At 35.2% G+C, this 20322-nt stretch overlaps 1 protein-coding gene across 1 annotated transcript in view; it reads right to left on the reverse strand.

The window, feature by feature from the left end:
• LOC150076907 (uncharacterized) overlaps positions 1–20322 on the reverse strand; it is a 153295-nt gene that overhangs the window by 114078 nt on the left and 18895 nt on the right. The window contains exons 3-4 of the mRNA XM_090385727.1: positions 10382–10579; positions 6319–6537 (exon numbers count right to left, since the gene is read on the reverse strand). Coding sequence (XP_090241853.1) covers positions 6319–6537; positions 10382–10579 — 417 coding nt within the window. The remainder of the gene's footprint in view (positions 1–6318; positions 6538–10381; positions 10580–20322) is intronic.

Genomic DNA, 20322 nt, shown 5'->3' on the forward strand with positions numbered 1-20322 from the left:
TGATTCCCTTGTATATTTGTTTCTTTCAACATAAAACATATTTATTACTTATTTCACACTGTGCCACATTCTAAAAATACTTATTTGAACTTGTTCAACATGATGACATTCAGCATTTGTAGACATTACTGGAATTTAATTCTATACTTTGCATTTTATTAAAGAGTTATTTTTTAATGATGATTCCTGCTTTTCTACTTAATTATTATTAATAGTACAAGGAAACAAAATAAGCTTATACAACATAGAAAAATATAAAGTAAACATAATTAATAGTAAATAGTATTTATTTTTATAAATTTTTTATAATTTTATAAGTTTCTTATAATTTTTTAATAATAATAGTTTATGTAATATTTACTATTAGTAAATATAAAAGTTAATATAAATATTATAGTAAATTTAGCATATCACAATACAGAATGGAAAATTTACTAATAAAAAATTAACTTTTTTATTAGTAAATTATATATTAATCATCTTCTTCAGAAGAAAGTTCTTCATTCTATTGTACAACTGGATAAACCCATTAATTATTACTCCATGAGATGAATGTATACCTGCCAACTTTTAGAAATCAAAATGGCAAAAGCTTTTAATTCATATCAGTCTTCCAGCCAGAACATACTGAAAGGAGTTCTAGAATGTTAGATTCGAGAACATACTGAAAGGCTAGAATTAACACTAAATATTAAAAACATAAAAACATTAAAATTAAACATTAAAAATATTTACATGAAAATACATTAAATCAATAAATAAATCATACAATTAAATACATAAACAAACTATACCTTAAAATTATTTTCTTATCATATGCTCTAAAAGTTATTTTTGTCTCTTGTTCAATTAAACAGTATTCATTTCATCCCTAGATCTCTTTTCATTCAAAAAAAAAAAAAAAAAAACTGGAAATATATATAGCATGTAAAATGGCAAAAATGATTGATTAATGCTACTGACAAAAAAAAATTTAAATATAAATCTTTGATAAAGGAAATCCACTACAAATAAGCAATGTACCTGTCAAAACATGTTAAAATACACGATATGTTTCTTCACAATCCTGATATGAACACTTTAAAAAAGTAGCAACAGCTTAATATATAATTTTAACAACATAACACAGGAATTACAATACTCAATTGAAAATACATTGAACACCCTGTTGAAAAGGTAAAGCAATTAATCTTCTACTGCTTCTGTTGAACTGCATTTACAATACAACATCAACAAAGCTTCAGATGGATTTACAGAAAAACTTGAAAAACTTTTAATTTCTTAGTTATTATACTTCATACTTCAGCTTCTGACAAAAACAAGTCTATGATGTGACCAAAGACAAAAAAAAAACTATTAATATGTGACCTGAATGACACTCTACTAAATATTTTTTTTCACAGTTTTTCAATGATCTTGGTTGCATCATAGATCCTTTTGTCCAAGGCTGCACTGTAATAGTTTTGTATTTTTTTCTTAAGTGCAATCTCAAGTTTTATTAAAGGCATTATTATTAATGTAGTTTAAATGGTGTATACTAGAAGATTAATAATTGCTTTACCTATCCAATGCAGTTAACAGCATATTTTCAGTTGAGCAGCAGTAATCTTCTTCATTTTTTTTCAGGAACTCTTCACTACGTTTGTGGCAACAATCTAATTTTCTGTACTTAAAAACCAGGCACTGTTGTTCATATTTAAACTCACTTTTAACAATCAATAATGAGTGATTTGTAAGATAAAGAACATATTTCTCTGCTTATGAAATAGAAGAATTTTTATCCCAAAGTAGGTCTCTGAGAATCTGAAGATAGCAATATTTTTTTTTCAAGAGTAAATAATTAGGTAAATTAACCTATAACATTTTAGAAAAACTAGACAAGTAAACTAGACATTTAAAAATAGACAAGTAAACAAGGACATAAATGAATCAGGGAAAACAAGGAGATATGCTACTATCTAATAAGCACCAAATGACCGAAACCACAATATATAATGAGCACATAATCTACTAAGATCATGTGATCGGTATATACTGTTGCTTTACTAAATATGAGCAGAACCACACTTATATCAATATGGGTTCAAAGTCTCCTAATGGTGGCTTTGAACACATATCATTAATAAGCAATATAAAAATAATTATGCATTTAAGAAGCATAATATATATATATATAGAGGGTGTTTCAAAAATGATGGTCAATAATTTAAAGGTGAAAAGTACAAACTAAAATAAGCAAAAAAGTCCCAGTGAACATTGAGCCGCAAACGAACCATTTTTGAGAACGCACATTTTCTGTTAAGATCCGCCACTGATATGAGAGCACTAGTTTAGCAAAAAAGCTGTGAATCCTTTGCTTTGGTTTTATTAAACATAAGATAATACATTTTTAATTTTTGGTTTTGCTTTGCTTTTATTAAACATAAGATAATACATTTTTAATTTTTGGTTTCAACACCACAGGATTTTACAGATGTTATCTGTTACAGGATGTTCTTTCTAACACACTTTCCTCAATATCCAGATGTTATGCTTCTGGGTTTACCTGCTCGTACCCCAGGGGCAAAGCGCCTATGTTCTCTAAGGCATTGATGTACCCTGATGAATGTGCACCTGCTGGGCTGCCTTCAGCAGGGAAATACTTCTTGGTACAAACTTGCAGTCCCGAGTGCACTGCCATTGGCTTTACCATACATGAAATGCATGTCCACATACTCTTCGTTGCTGTAACCTCTTTCCATGTTGACTATCCTTTGACAAGTACTAGTATGCCTGCTATATCTCAGAGCATTGAGAGAGGGGAAAGGGAGAGAATGAGCATAACCTAACCTAACCTAAACAAACAAGTCAGTAGTGGATCCCAACTCTGTACAGTTCACCTTGTCAGTTGTGGATCCCAACTAGAAATGTGCAATATCTCAAAAACGATTCACTTAAGGACCCATGTTTACTAGGCTTTTTTTGCATGTTGTAGTCTGTACAGTTCATCTTTAAATTATTGACCATCAGTTTTGAAACACCCTGTATATGAGTATTTAAAAACAACACACAAATCTGACTGAAATCCAGAAGAAAAGTAAACTTTCTGTAAAACTATAATAGACACAATCCAGAAATTTGGTACATATGTGAATGCTGCTTGTAACTGCTTTTACCTACCTTCTCTGTTTTTTTTTTTTCCCCTTTCTTTTGTTTTTTTTTTTTTAATTTCATATATCCCATATAAAAATTCATTTTCTTTCACACTGACACTAAGCCATAACTTTCTAGACATCAGGAATTACACAAACCTTAAAAAATGAAACATGCTATCCTGCATATGAATTAAAGAGGTCACAGATGTAGATTTTCAATAATAAAAACCTTACAATTGAATATTTACTATGATTCTTATCCTGGATATTGTATTATATTGTATTTATGAGATAAATAGACAAAAATAAAGTGATTAGGAGTTCAAGAACATTTATTTTGACTAGTTTCTTTATTTCATTATTATGGCAATGATGTGAATTTGGTCATCAACAAATAAATTACTATTAATATAGTTGGGAGAAGGACATTATGTGGTGGTGGTTTTCCATGAAAACTAGTTTTTCTATAATGACCACTCTTATAAATAAATAAAATAATATAATATAATAAAATAAATAACATAATATAATAAAATAAATAATATAATATAATAAAATAAATAATAAATACATAATATAAATAAAAAATAAATTTTAAAAAAGCTAAATAAACTATCTTAATATTCACGTGGTATAAGAGTGGCCATTATAGAAAAATTAGATTATTATTAATAGTAATATACATAGTACTGTATCCAAATTTTTAATATTACAATGCTGATATATAGTGCCTACAATTAATATCCAGACACCTGCATACCTACAACCTTTATTTAAACAAAATTAATAACAGGTATCGAAACCTTCAGCCTTTATCAACCTCTAGTCTCCATGGAACACTCTCCATCAATTTCTATAAATATCCTCCAATATTATGTGGGCGAGACAAAACGACGGCTCAAGGATCGTCTGGGGGAGCATGCAAATGCTATAAAAACCGCTGATTACAATAAGTCTGCTGTGGCCGAACATTTTTGGGAGAAGCAGCATCAAATTTCTCCAGAGGATGCGGTTATCGTGGATCGAGCACGTGGGTTCTGGAACCGTAAATGGCTCGAGAGCCTACAAATCTGTTCATCTGACCACAATATTATGAATAGGGACAGAGGTATGCGTATGCATCCTCTGTTTGAAACTATCATCCTAAGTACGGATGAACGGTTTTGCTTAACACGTTCCCGAGCTATTTCCACTTCCAGTTCAGACCATGCGCCGACTGCACCACATGTATAGGTACCGTGAGCCTGTTATATATGGACGTGCTGCAGGAAGTTTTGTTACTGCTGAGGAAGAAAGCCGATACTTCCGAAAGCTCCAGAGATTTTTATCGCTTTTAATCCGGTTTATTTTAGTGTATTTTATCTCAAGGATTTTATCACAGTTTTAATGTTTTTTTTTTTTTTTTACATGTATATAATTTAATTTAATATAATAGCAGTTTTTGTATATATTTATTTTATTTTAATATGTAAATATTTTAGTTACAGTAAATACTTATTCTTATGGTTGGTGTGTGAGCTGATTTAATGCTAAAATATCCTCCAATATTTTCTGCCATTCACTCTCTCATCACATACATCTGTTGATCCAATGTGAGCCTTATAACATGGACTGCTATCCTGCTGATAAGGTATGGGTCTTTCCTTGATGTGCTGACACAACATAGGTAACACTGTCCAGGGCATCAAGACAGATGTCCACATTCATTGCTTTATCCAAAACAACCAATGGTACTAGGCCAAACATCGAAAAGCAACCCCAGACTATCATGCTGCCTCCGTCAAACTTCATTGTCAGGGTGATGCAGTCCAGCAGACCATGTACCACAACTTGTCACTCCAAAGAACAGATTTCTATTGGTCTACAATCAAAGATCAGAGAGCCTTACACCAAGCTAGATGACATCTGGCATTAGTCAGGATGATTAGTGGTTTGTTGACAGCTTCACAAACATGGTAACCTATATCACGCACACTGTAATGACATGTACTTTAATCATCTCACTTAGGACCTGTGCATACTGCAACAAATCTACCTGCATCTCAAGCAGACAATTCTTTATGGACTCTCCTATCTTCTGTCAACTTAGGAAGTTTGTGGGGTGCTGCTGAAACTGTCTTTCAGCAGTTTCAGCACCAATACACTTCCATTTGTAGTCACATACTACCAATCTTTTACCTAGCAATCATGTTATTGAAATGTCACATACAGAGTGTGCTTATATGGCACCCTATTATCATTCCATACTGGAAGTCTGTTAACTCAGTCAATGGTGGTATCTTGCATTCATAATCATATTATTGTCTTCTCAAAGGCCTATGAGCACATTTACAGTTGTGTGTGACACATGTTGCTTCAGTAGGACATGACCAAAAATCAACAGAGTGGTGTCCAGATATTAATGGGAGGGCAGTGTAATATGCAGCATAAGAACTTTTGCTAGAAACTAGACAAAATAAATGTTCTTTAAATGAAACACAATGAAGTTAAAATAATTTATTTTAAATTCTAATTTAATGTTAGCAATATTTAAATTTTAACTTTCTGTCCACTAAATTTTAACCTTAGTACCATATGAATCAAGTATATAACTTTTAGGATTTCTCATTAAATTATAAATTATCTTTTATTAATTATGATTTACAAAATTTATTGCATTCCTCAATGCTTGAAATTTCTCCAGCCATGTTTTTTCATTTATTCATCTAATTATATCTTTATTCAACATTTGCTTGATTTTACCTTCTACAATTTTTGAAGGATGAAAAATCACTGCACAGTGGATAATTCACGAGCCTAAGCAAAGAAAGCCCATTATATTTGGGAGTCTTTCTGTTAGTCATCTATCCACCTACTCAGGGCATGTTTATTTATTACCAGTGCTTGCACTTAAAAAATATAAAAAATATAGGCAGAACCAGTTATTGGCATTTATTAAAGCTAAATAATTAACCCCTTATAATCAATGGTAAACAGAAAATACTGCATCATCATACATAACTATAATTATGGGAATATATGATTCCACTTTCAAATTCAATGGGAACAAAAAAAAGTGTTGAGTATTTTTTATGCCATGGAACGTATGGAAGGTTAAGATCAACTACCATATTAGCTTTTAGCAATTGGTTCATTAGAGAGAGAGAGCAATTAAATATTTCACAAGTTAAGAGGAAAACAATACCTTACTATCTGATCCACTGTCATAATTATCAGATGTATCATGAGGGAGACCATAGTTAACAGGGAAACTACTGCTTCCCCACCTGTGATCAATAGGAAATAAACTGCTAGAAGTCATACCAGTCAGTGGACTAGAATGTGGTCTAATATTCTGCTTACTCAGGGATCTCATGTGAGATCCTGCAGGTGATGAACGTGACCTCCTCCTATTTCTTGCACTCTGAAAAATTTATGATTTGTTTCAATTAACAGAGATTAGAAAATCGCAAAAAACAAATATAATATAGCAAAACAATCTAATTAAACTGCAGTTGAAAATACTATTACTTATCAGTCAAAAAATTTCTATGTAAAAATGGATACCGTAACCATATGCAAAAAACAAATAATGATAATAATGAAAAAGGCAGGATATCCACCAATTTTGAATAACAGAATTTCTAAAAATTTTCTTTGTCACATCAAAATAACATAAAATAGTAATATAATATTATATAATAATAACATAAAATAGTAATAACTGGTATGTTTTACATATCAATGGGCAAAAATGCAAGTTCAAGATAAGTGATGGAAGTCAAAGAAATTTGGAACTATATTATATCATAATACACCAGTATTATGTGTGAACTTACAGGAAAAGCATACGATACCAGGTCTGAGAAAGCCTACGGCCATTATTTGAGCTCTGCTAAGTTGATGTTTTATTAGTTAAAAATTATTGGGTTTTTTTGTTATCTTTTGTTTAAAATTAGTAGTAGTGGGCAGTGCTTATTTGATAAAGCAGGTAAAATTGTTTCTTACTTGGCCTCTGTAAAATTGCTTAAAAATGTTGTTGTTGTTATTTGGTGTTTAGAAGCATTAGCAACTAAGGCCATATTGTTCCAGGGATATGGTCATTCCCTGAGATTTCCACATCCTCTGTATTTGGTGGTCATGGGCTCGCACCCCAGTCTAATCAAGAAGCATGTGCTACGCACTGCTGCTCCTGCCCACCTGCCTACAGAGGTGCCTGCTTAAAAATAGGAGTCGAAGAGGGGGGGGGGAAATCACATTGATCACATTATCAGTGTTAATCACACTGATATTTTGCATTCCTTTTCATATTCTTTTTTTTTGTAGTTCCATAGGAGCATAATTACTGTTTTTTTACTAAGGCTATAAGCTAAGTTAATAACATTATGAATATAATTATACAGCATAATATATAACAGTAATAAAATGGTATACCTTGGTAGAGTGATATATATATATATATATATATATATATAAAAATTTATATATTTTTATATAAATTTTCTTCGTCTGAGCCAACCACCAAGGCTGAAATCTGGGTAGTTGGCCCCAGACGAAGTCATTTAGATTGTGGGTAAATAGTAATAAGTTTTGTGTATATATTTTAATTTATATTCTCTTCTTTCACCTTTATTTGTATATAAATTTTTTTTTCTACTAACCTTACTTTATCCTTTACATTTTCTATAAATCTATCTTGGTATTGTCTTCAATATTAATTGCTATATACAGTCTGTCCTCGTATAGCACGATAGTTGCGTTCCTAGAAATCCTCGTGCAATGCAAAATCGTGCAATATAAACAACAGGCCCTATGGGAAAAGTGGGGTTAGGTGCCGACCACCCAAGATTGAACACACATTTGGAACCAAAACATTACCAAACACAATAAATAATCGGGTAATTTTAATCGTTATAAAATACTTACGTATTTTATAACGATTAAAATACGTAATAAAAATAATATTATATTATAATAAAGTATTTTTAGTATTTTTTAATACTAAAAAAGTATTTTTTACGAATAAAATACGTATTTTATTCGTAAAAAATTTATTATATTAAATAAAATAGTCGTAATAAAATACTTACGTATTTTATAATACGTAAGTATAAATTATAATACGTAAGTCGTAATAAAATATTGCTAATGCTTTTGCTTCTATCGTAAGCAAACTTGCTTTTTGTTTGATTTTCTATCCAAAGAGATGACAGCCGTTCCATCTCTTCCAATTCTTGTGTCTTAATCTAATGGATTTTAATTACCCTTTGAGTTGTTCCCGCTATGAAAGTTGTTTTTATTTTCTCTGCATTCTTTGTAATTCTCGGCGTTGCTTCATTTATGTCTGTAGCACGTGCAATATCACATGGTCTTTCATTTCACTCAAAGTGTTTCACAATTTCATATTTTTTCTCTATTGACAGAAGCGGACTGGCCATAAGCCTTACGGGGGAAACCACGGTGGGCCGGAGGCCGGTGTGATTTTGGCCATAAACCGTAGTGTGAGGCCACTATAAATTTTCCCGGGTAAGAATTTTTGACCCAGTCCGCCTCTGTTTATCGATATTGCTTTTCTTTTTCTCTCTGAATCTGCAGTGTCTTCACCAGGACGTTTCCTTTTAACACCTTTTAAGTATTTTACTCATTTTTAGGGAATAAAGCACAATTACAAAACGAGGAGGCACGCTTGATATACATAAACAAAGCTGCGCGGGTGTAGCAACTGAATAAACAACACCATAAAGGCAGAGATACACTATTAGCACCTCACATTTTACTAAAGCACATTTCTAGGGGTTACTACCATAAAACAATAAAAACAATTTCCAGTTGCATTTCTGCTAGTGGAACCTGTTATAAACTGGTAGTAAACTCCATCTAATTGCATTTGCGATTATATCGATAGCTGGAATTGTGTTGGTTTTTACGTTATTATGGTGAAATGTGTTTCCCCTTCACTGATATAAAACACATAAATACATTTTCAGAATCTTCTTTATTCCTATCGTGTTGCGTTCAGTTGGGGTGATTCCGCGTTCGACTGCCATTTCTTGTAAACACAAAGGCGAATCGTGTATAAGCGAATTCGGTTCGTGTTATATAAGATAACGTTCCCCTATTTATAAATCGTGTATGATCGAATTCGTGTAATGCAAACACGTGTTATACGAGGACCGACTGTACAACATATTTTATATATATATTAGCATAATGAAATAGTTAAAAAATAATAATAAAAAAAAAGGTACAAAATATAATACGAAAATTAAGAAAATAAATATAAATATATTTTATATTTATTTTATATGTGTGTGTGTGTGTGTGTGTGTGTGTGTGTGTGTGTGTGTGTGTGTGTGTGTGTGTGTGTAATAACACTCCCTGAAACAGTACCATCTGATTGGTGGGACCCGACTGGGAATAACTGAGTACACCTTTCTCTTTTGGGAACATTATTTATTTAAGTGCAAGACTAGGAAACTCAGTGTGAAGGATTTCACAATATGAGATAGACTAATGAAGCTGTTTTTTAAAAAAAGAAATGGTTTTCTTTCTTTTTTATTTTACTGCATATAAAAATGATGCTTTAATGCACTATCTGATAAGCTAAAGCTAAAAAATAATACAGGAATGTGAAGATTCATACTAAATTACGTAATTAGAACCAAATGATCTGATTTAAGTTAGCTAACTAAAATTCATAAGACAACCATGCATAATGATGAAAACAACACCTAAGAATATAAAAAAAAAATTCACTTCAGTAGGTAACAGGTTTCAGCTAAGTTCACACATAAACTGAGGTAGTAAGAGGAATTTTATTTCTAGGGAAAAGAGACGTTGGGAGAAGAAACGTGAAGAGACCCCCATCCCTAGACTACAAAACTCCCTATACAACCTTAATTTGCAAGCCTATAGTTTAAATTTTTCTACTTTAGAGAAAAGTAGAAAAACTTAAACCATTTAAAATTGCATATAAAATACATGGAATTTTTAAAGATTTTTGAGGAAATAAAAATTTGTCAATAAAATTTATACTGTAATATAGCTTTTTCAGTAAAATTCACTATACTGAATAATTCTGCTATCAAAAAACAGAGAAGGTTCTTACAGGAGAATTACATTGAAATAATAAATATTTTAGACTCTGCTATTAATCTGTTACTTACACTTACAATTCTTGAGCAGAAAGACAAAGACAAAAATATTGCAGTGATAAGCATGCAATGCAAATATTTCTGACAAAAAGTCAATGAGGTAAAGTGACTTACTTTGACTCGTTCTACAAGTTCTATCTTTGCCATGTCTTCCAAATGACACTGAATTTCCGCTTGTCGTATTCTTTCCAGATGAAGTGTTTTCTGAACAATAGCAGTAGCCAACATTTTGTGTAGTTGCTTTCTTCGTTCCTGATGAACTGTCTGTATTTTGTAAGCTGATTCTGGTATAATAACCCCATTTTCTGTTATCTGTAAATAATTTTTTTGGAAAAAAGATATGATCTAAAAAAGTAATTAGGCACAGCTAAATTATTAGACAAAACTATGAAACAGAATTTATTACAAAACAGAAACACTGTAAATATGAAAGAAAAGTACGTCAAATTATACAAATTAAAATGTATATGTTCTAAATATACATTTAAATATATGTACATGTAAATATACTTATGTATATGCATATGGAAAAGTTACTGCTAGGGATAAAGTTTAGTAGCCAGAAAATGTAGAAGCCAGATAATGTTATCAATAGACATTGCTCTTCATGGACTAATATTATTAGTGGAGTCCTCCATGGTTCAGTAGTGAGCCCATTGTTGTATTCTATATTTATTAATGATATTGATGTAGGTATATCATGTTTAATGTCTAAGTTTGCAGATATAGGGTAGTTAATAACAACGATGGTATGCTACTGCAACATGATCTATAAAAATTAGGCAGATGAGCTAGGAAATGGCAACTGAAGTTTAACACTGATATTGCAGTACGCTGCATTGACAAATGCAAAGTATTGCATAAGGGTAGCAGTAACCTCAGAGTAACATACAAACTGTGTGATACTACACTCAGGACAGCGAAAAATGAAAAACACCTGGGGGGGTAGGATTTCATTGCGCAGTCAGATATGAAGTTTTCTGAGCAGTGCAAGGTGGCTGCCAGAACAGCTCATGGCGTTTTGTCAATGATGTACAGGAATTTTGTAGCAAGGATAAAGAGCTGATTATTCCATTGTATAAAGCAATGGTCACTTCACATCTTGGGTACTGCATATATCTCTGGAGGCCTCACTGTAGGAAGGATGTACAGTTGCTGTAATGGGTGCAGAGAAGGGTAATGAGATTGGTGAGGGGGAGCAAGAGGGTATCCCTTATCAAGAAAGGCTTCAGTTTTGCAAATTGCAGCGTCTGGAGACTAAGCATCTGCGAAGTAATCTGATTGCGGTGTTTAAGGCTTTGAATGGATTGAGCAAGCTCAGTCTGGTGGAATTAGCATTAGTAGAGGCATATGATGCAAGAAAGTAAGCTTATATAGCATCAGCCAAAAAAAAAAAAAAAAAACTTCCCATTTCACCCATCCATTCACTCCAAATGTTTGTCTAGTTCTGCCTTGAACTTATTTAAGTTGTTCACCTCCACTACAAAAGATGGAAGTTTGTTCTAACTATCAACCACCCACTGGCTAAAGACAAATTTCCGCACATCTATTTTATAATTGTCTTTCCTCAATTTGAATTTGTCCCCTCAGGTGAGTAATCTAAGCAAGAGGAAGAATCCTATCAGCATTGAGCATGCTCAAACCATTGCCTTATACACCTCAATTAGATCACCCTGCAGGTGCCTAGTCTCCAGAAGCTGCAATTTGCAGAACTTAAGTTTTTCTTGGTAACATCAAACCTTTGTTCCACTCATGAATCTCACTGCCCTTCTCTGTACTCGTTCCAGCAGCTCTACATCTTTCCTAAAATGAGGCCTCCAGACTTGTATACAGTACTCAAGGTGTGGCCTAACCACTGCCTTATCCCTGCTAGCAAAATTCCTGTATATCACTGACAAGACACGATGACCTACTCTTGCAGCCCATCTGCACTGCTCAGAAAACTTCATATCTGACTGCACAATTACCTTCAGATCCTTTTCATTCTCCACTATCCTAAGTGTAGTATCACCCAGTTGATACGTATCACACCAATCTGACTCCACCCATATCAACTAGATGCACTTCCTCGGATTTTATGTGTTTCTTAACTAACTGCATCACCCTTCCTTCCCTTCTATATTGTCTGTCCTTTCTGTACACACTGTACTCCCCAAATTCCAATTCTGCATTCCTTATCTCTGTGTGACACCATGCCTCTGATATCCCAACAGCATCATGTTTGATGTCTTCACCAGCAGCTCAAATTCATCAAATTTATTTACTATACTCCTAGCATTAGTGTACATGCAAGTATATATGTACTTGTTCTTACTCTTAGTCCCCTAACACGATCCATGTATTTATTTGTTCCATGATGACGCCCAGCGGCCGTTGAAATCCCCAGTAACTCGCTTTCCAGGCTGTTGTTCATTCCAACAGAAGCAGTGCAAGAATCACTGTTACCTCTGCCTGTGGCAACCATTAATCTATGAGTCTATGAATCCCCCCAAGCTAGCAGTTTTCTGACCCACCTAACACTGCTTGATAGCATCAGCAAATATTCTTGCATCCTTCCTATTTAAGTGTGCCCCATCCCTGTAGAAACAATCTCCTCTGTTAACAAGCACAGACCATGCAAAGAAAAATTCTACCCCATGAGCCTTGCACAATCTCTCCAGGGCCGAATTGATTGACAAAAGCTCTAATCATATACTCCCTCCTATCATGTCTGGGCAGAATTGCAAGCACTTTCAAATTTAACTCTAACTCGTGACTTTTTCTCAATATTGACCTGTACTTGTTAAGTAAGTCCGCAAATTTCCTACTCTTAATGTCATTAATGCCAATGTGTATAACAATATCACCCTTTGTACCCTTAAAACAGGAATTCTCAATGGGAGAGAAAACAAATGGGGGGGGGGCAAAAATCATTGGTAATAGCATGGTTTGTGGCCCTCCAAAGTTCATCCTTACCTGATGACATCTTATTCCTTAATGTTTAATTTCTCTCATTGGGTTTTTCCCCTGAGACAACTGATTTTTAAGTATATTATGTTAGGAATGAGTGAGAAACTTTGATAAAAGGAAGATAGTGGGCGTGATTTAATTCAACCACCTTTGTTTTTCATAGGCATTAAATGCCGAAGAGCTTTCAGAGGTAATGTCTCCGCAATCCTTGTCATTTGCGCCTTTCGGACAGCTGTGACCTTGGCGACAGCATGGTGGGCATGATTTATTTATTTATTCTTTTATTTCATTGAAATAATAATAATTAAAATAATAATAATAATAATTGAAATAATTAAAACCCTACTATTCTTCGGCACTACTGGTTACACTATGCTACAATGGACTGGAGATGGGCAAATGTGACCCCAATCCACAAAGGAGGATCAAAGGAAGACACAGGTAATTACAGACCTGTTAGTTTAACTTCTGTTCCAGGGAAATTAATGGAGGCACTGGTTAAAGAAGCATTGCAGGATCATCTAGACAAGACTTCAGTTACAGCTCGGATACAGCATGGGTTGTTAAGGAGAAGTCTTGTCTGACTAATTTGATTTGATACTATGATGTAGTCACAAAGGAACTTGATGCAAAGAATAACTTTGATATCATACATTTGGAAATTAGAAAGGCCTTTGATACTGTTGCACACGGAAGACTGCTGCACAAATTGGAGCAGTGTGGCATTGGAAGCAAATTGCTGCTATGGATAAAGGGATGGTTGAGTGGGAGAAGACAGAGAGTGGTAATCAGTGAACACTGCTCTTCGTGGACTAATGTTATTAGTGGAGTCCCTCGGGGTTCAATGTTGGGTCCATTGTTGTTTTCTGTAATAGATTAAGAGTAGCCACTGGCAGAGGTGAAAGTGATTCTTGCACTGCTTCTATTAGAATGAGCAGCAGCCTGGAAAACAAGATGCAGGATATTTCAGAGACTGCTGGGAATCACTGCGGTACAAGAAAAAAACATGGGTTGTGTTAGGGTAGCTAAGAATAGGAACAGGTGCATCTATACTTGCGTGTACACCAATGCTAGGAGTTTGGTAAATAAATTTGATGAATTTGAGGTATTGCTCAAAACATCAAAGGCAGATATTGTTGGGATATCAGAGAAGTGGTGTCACACAGATATAAGGAATGCAGAAGTGGAATTTGGGAAGTACAATGTGTACAGAAAGGACAGACAGGATAGGAAGGGAGGAGGGGGTTATGCTATTTGTTAAGAAACACATAAAATCAAAGGAAGTGAAGCCAGTCGACATCGCTGGACAGTGCAGTGTCGAGTCAGTTTGGTGTGACATAAGCATTGGGAGATCAAAATTGAGAGTAGGAGTGTGCTATAGGCCTAATGACTCTGATGAGTATAATAAGAAACTGTACAGGGAAATAGAGTGGGTCATTAAATCAGAGTCTTATAATAGGGGATTTTAATTTCCCAGATATTGACTGGAATTTGTGGGTTGGTCACTCACACACTAGCAAGGCTTTTGTGGATTTATTGGATGATTGTTTTCTACATCAGCATGTTCGGGTTGTTGTTGTTGTTATTTGGTTTTTAGGAGCATTAGCAACTAAGGCCACATTGCTCCGGGATATGTGGTGGTCATTCCCTGACCTTTCTGCATCCTCCGTTTTTGGTGATCATGGGCTCGAACTCTGGTCTAATCAAGAAGCATGTGCTATGCACTGCCGCTCCTGCCCACCTGGCTATGGAGGTGCCAGCATGTTCGGGATGCAACTAGAGGGAGTAATACTCTTGATTTGATTATCAGTAGTGATTCTTCATGCATTAAGAATCTGCAGATAAAGGAACCACTAGGTAGCAGTGATCACATTTGTGTGCTGAAGTGGGATTTACTCAAAGAGGTAACTACCATCGGGGGTAAAGGGAAGGGTTTTTGCTTTCGTAAAGGCGACTACGATGGTCTGAGACAGTATTTAACTTCTATACAGTGGGACCAACTGATGATGTTACCAACAACAAATTCAAAATGGGAAGCATTCAAAGAATTTATCTTGGAAGCTACTAGGCTTTATATACAAACAAAGAAATACTGTTCAAGGTTTAGGCCTAAATGGATGTCAGATGAACTAATGAGACATATCGCAGAGAAGAAAAATGCATGGGATACATATAAATTAATGGGTGACATGGAAGCCTATGATAGATATAAGCCAGTCTGTAACCAAGTCACAAAGGAGATTAAGCAGGCAAAGGCAGATTATGAGAAATCCTTGGCAAAGGATGCAAAGAAAAACAGAAAAGAGTTCTTTACCTATGTAAACTCTAGAAGGGAAGGGACGAATCATATTGGTCCACTGGATATTGATGGTTCAACAGTTGAGGATCCTGCTCAGGTGGCTAACAAACTAAATGAGTATTTTGCATCTACATTCACACATGAGGAGTTATTCAATGTAGGGGAATGCCAGAGGTGAAGTAAACTCTGGCAGTGAGCTAGATGATTTTGTAATAACTGAGAGGAAAGTGAAGGAGAAATTGTTGAGGATAAACATAAAAAAAGGCACCCGGGGTGGATGGGATCTATCCAGTTATATTAAAGGAGGCAGCAAAGGAAGTAAGCAAACCCTTAGCTATAATTATGAGAGCTTCTTTGGACTCATGGGAGGTACCCATAGACCGGAGATGTGCAAATGTGACCCCAATTCACAAAGGAGGATAAAAGGCTGACGCAAGTAACTATAGACCTGTGAGTTTAACTTCTGTTCCAGGAAAATTAATGGAGGCACTGGTTAAAGAAGCACTGCAGGATCATCTAGACAAGACTTCAGTTATAGCTTGGACACAGTATGGTTTTGTTAAGGGAAAGTCTTGCCTGACCAATTTGATTGGATACTATGATGCAGTCACAAAAGAACTGGATGCAGGGAATAACTTTTATATTATATATTTGGATCTTAGAAAGGCTTTTGATACTGTTGCACATGGAAGACCGCTGCACAAATTGGAGCAGTGTGGCATTGGAGGCAAATTGCTGCTATGGATAAAGGGATGGTTGAGGGGGAGAAGACAGAGAGTGGTAATCAATGGACACTGCGCATCGTGGACTAATGTTATTAGTGGAGTCCCTCAGAGTTCAGTGTTGGGTCCATTGTTGTTTTCTGTATTTATAAATGATATTGATGATGGTATATCAGGCTTAATGTCCAAGTTTGCAGACGATACGAAGGTCGGCAGGGTTGTTAATGACACTAATGACAGTACACTGCTGCAACAGGATCTAAAAAAGTTGAGCAGATGGACTGAGAGGTGGCTGTTGTTGTTGTTGTTGTTATTTGGTTTTTAGGAGCATTAGCAACTAAGGCCATATTGCTCCGGGAATATGCGGTGGTCATTCCCTGACCTTTCCGCATTCTCCGTATTTGGTGGTGACGGGCTTGAACCCCGATCTAATCAAGAAGCATGTGCTACGCACTGCTGCTCCTTCCCACCTGGCTATGGAGGAGCCCTGAGAGGTGGCAAATGAAGTTTAACATTGCAAATGTAAAGTACTACATATGGGAAGCAGTAATCCCAGAGTAATGTATCAACTCTGTGGTACCACACTGACAGTGGTAGAGAATGAAAAAGACCTGGGGGTAATTGTGCAGGCAGATATGAAGTTCTCTGAGCAGTGCAGACGGTCTGCAAGAGTAGCTCATGGTGTCTTGTCAATGATATACAGGAATTTTTCTAGCAGGGATAAGGAGGTGATTATTCCCTTGTATAAGGCAATGGACAGACCACACCGTGAGTACTGTATACATGTCTGGAGGCCTCATTTTAAGAAGGATGTACAGCTGTTGGAACGAGTACAGAGAAGGGCAACAAGATTAGTGAATGGAACAAAGGGTTGCTCTTACAAAGAAAGGCTTAAGTTTTGCAAATTACAGTGTCTGGAGACTAGGCACCTGCGAGGTGATCTGATTGAGGTGTATAAAGCCTTGAATGGTTTGAGCATGCTCAATGCTGATGGGATTCTTCCTCTTGCTCAGAGTAATCACCTGAGAGAGCATAAATTCAAATTGAGGAAAGACGGTTGTAGGATAGATGTGCAGAAGTTTGCCTTTAGCCAGTGGGTGGTTGATTGCTGGAACAAACTTCCATCTGTCATTGTAGAAGTTGATAGCTTAAATAGATTCAAGGCAGAACTTGACAAACATTTGGAGCGAGTGGATGGGTGAAATAAGGGGTTTTTTTTTGGCTGATGCTGTATAAGCTTGCTTTCTTGCATCATGTGCCTATTCTAATGCTAATGCTAACTCACAGTATTTATAAACTGTTTGATCTCTCCATTGCAAATGATCGGTGAATCACTAACCTTGTTCATTAATACTTCAGAAGTAGACAATCCAGTGACCATTTAACAAATTTCTCCACGTAGCAAAGTGAAATATCCATCTCGAACAATCAACTCTGTATGCAGCGTTAATGAATGGTGTACCCAACTTAGATTTGCAGATTCTTCAATGGGTTGCTTTATTCTCCCTTTTCCTAAAAATAGTAAAAAAAAATGGGTGGTGCAAGTTAATGTATAATGCAGAAGATTCAACTGTATGATGTACATTTTTAGTGTTTCCTGTTCTGAAAAAACTCCAACTCCCTATATTTAGTTATTAGCAGAGCTAACAAACTCACCAGAAGAGCCTACAATATAAGGCTGTATAATGAAGTGAATAACACTGACAAGGAGAAAATTGAGCATACTGAGTTATGCAAAGCCATTAGAAAGAGACTCAGAGAGGACATAAGAAGATTTAACACAAGAAAGGTAGAACAAGCATAAAGGGAAAACAAAGGATTTAAATCAGCAGCCATGAGCAGTAATACAGAAAGACAAATGATACTCAAACTGAAGAATAGCGATGGTGTACTTATAAACAGCAGAAAAGGCATAATTCAAATAGCAGAAGACTATTATAGAGAATTATACAAGGAGCGAGGGAATGATGCCAACAGTGGGGAAGATGGATTACAAATTAGCAACACATACAACATACCCGATATTCTTCCTGATGAGGTAGAACATGCATTGAAGAAAATGAAGAATCAGAAAGCCCCAAGGGAATGATGAAGTTACTGTAGAAGTGTTAAAATTGGGAGGAAGAGACATAACACAAAAACTGGCAAGGCTCTTCACAAAGTGCATTAGAAAAGGTGTGATGCCTAAGCAGTGGAATAATGCAATCATAGTTTTGCTGCATAAGAAAGGAGATAAATCAGAAATTGGAAATTATAGACCAATTAACTTGTTATCCCACATCTACAAGTTGTTCACAAGGGTCATTACTAACAGATTAGAAAGAATACTTGATGAGAATCAACCGAAAGAGCAAACTGGCTTTAGGACAGGATTCTCAACTATGGATCACCTTCACGTAATATCACAGCTAATGGAGAAAGCAAATGAATATAAAACAACATTATGCTTGGCATTTGTGGATTATGAAAAGGCATTTGACTCCATATAGCATAAGGCAATGTTTCGGGCACTGGAAAGACAAGGCATAGATATCCCACATATTATGATTTTGAAGAAAATATATGAGAATGCTACCTCCTTTATTAGACTAGACAAAGACAGTAGGAAATTTAAAATCGAGAAAGGAGTTCGACAAGGAGAACACAATATCTCCGAAGCTATTTACTGCTGCTCTTGAGGAAGCTTTCAGAAGATTAGACTGGTCGCAGAAAGGAAAAAGAATCATTGTGAATGGAGAATACCTAAACCATTTACGATTTGCAGATGACATTGTGGTCATAAGCCACGATCCCAAAGAATTAGAGGAAAATCTTAATCAGTTATGCACAGTTAGTAAGGATTTTGGACTAAAGATGAATATGGCTAAAACAAAAGTAAGGATGAACAAGTATGCCACAGAAAGGGAAATAATGATTGAAGGAGCAGTAATTGAAAAGGTGGAGTCATATACTTATCTGGGACAAGTTATTAGCTGTAATAATGATAAATGGATGGAAGTCAAGAGAAGAATAAATTTTGGATGGATATCATTCAGGAAATATAGTCACATACTGAAGAGCAATATCCCAGTTTGTCTGAAACGTAAAATAATGAACCAATGTATACTCCCCACTATGACTTATGGAAGTGAAACTTGGGCACTCACCAAAAGAATGGAAGAGAAGCTGAGAACTACACAGTGAAGAATGGAACGAATTATATTGGGAATCAGGCTGTTAGATAAGAAGAGAAACACATGGATTAGGCAGCAAACTCAAGTAAAGGACATTCTTATCAAAACTAAAGAACTAAAATGGTCTTGGGCAGGACGCATAGCTCAAAGACATGATGACAGATGGACTAAGAAAATAACAGAATTGTATCCAAGAGGAGCTAGAAGAAAACCTGAAAGACAAAGGCGGAGATGGATAGATGAAATTCATGAGTTTGTGGGTAGTAAATGGATGGCCAGTGCTCAAAACAGAAGGAACTGGAAAGTTGCTGGAGAGGCCTTCATCCTGCAGTGGATTCAAAATGGCTGATGATGATGATGATGAATGAAGTGAATTGGGATCAAGAGGCAACTGTGTCAGTGGCATTTTTGTAGAGGATAGCATTAAGATTTTCAGATTTCTTGATATGAAAATTGTAAATGTGCACAAAAATTATATATGCCTTTGTGGATGTAAATTGCTGAACATTTTGCTCATCTGCAAGAAGAGTGATACAAATTAAAAATTTCTAATTTTTCAAAAATGATATTCTAATTTGATACATTGGGCAGATTTTCTGAGAAGTGGTAAATGAAGTTTAACATTGACAAATACAAAGTACTGCATATGAGTAGACATAACCGCAGAGAAACGTACCAACTGTGTGGTACTATACTTAGGGTGGTAGAAAATGAAAAAGACCTGGAAGTAATTGTGCAGTCAGATATGAAGTTTTCTGAGCAGTGCAGACAGGCTGCCAGAGCATGTCATGGAGTATTGTCAATGATATACAGGGATTTTTCTAGTAGGGAAAAAAAAAGGTGATTATCCCTTTGTATAAAGCAATTATCAGGCCATGCCTTGAGTACTGCATGCTGGTCTGCAGGCCTCAT

Source organism: Mastigoproctus giganteus, chromosome 12, assembly GCF_048544385.1.
Source record: "Mastigoproctus giganteus isolate SK-2022 chromosome 12, ASM4854438v1, whole genome shotgun sequence".
NCBI classification, from domain to species: Eukaryota; Metazoa; Arthropoda; class Arachnida; order Uropygi; family Thelyphonidae; genus Mastigoproctus; species Mastigoproctus giganteus.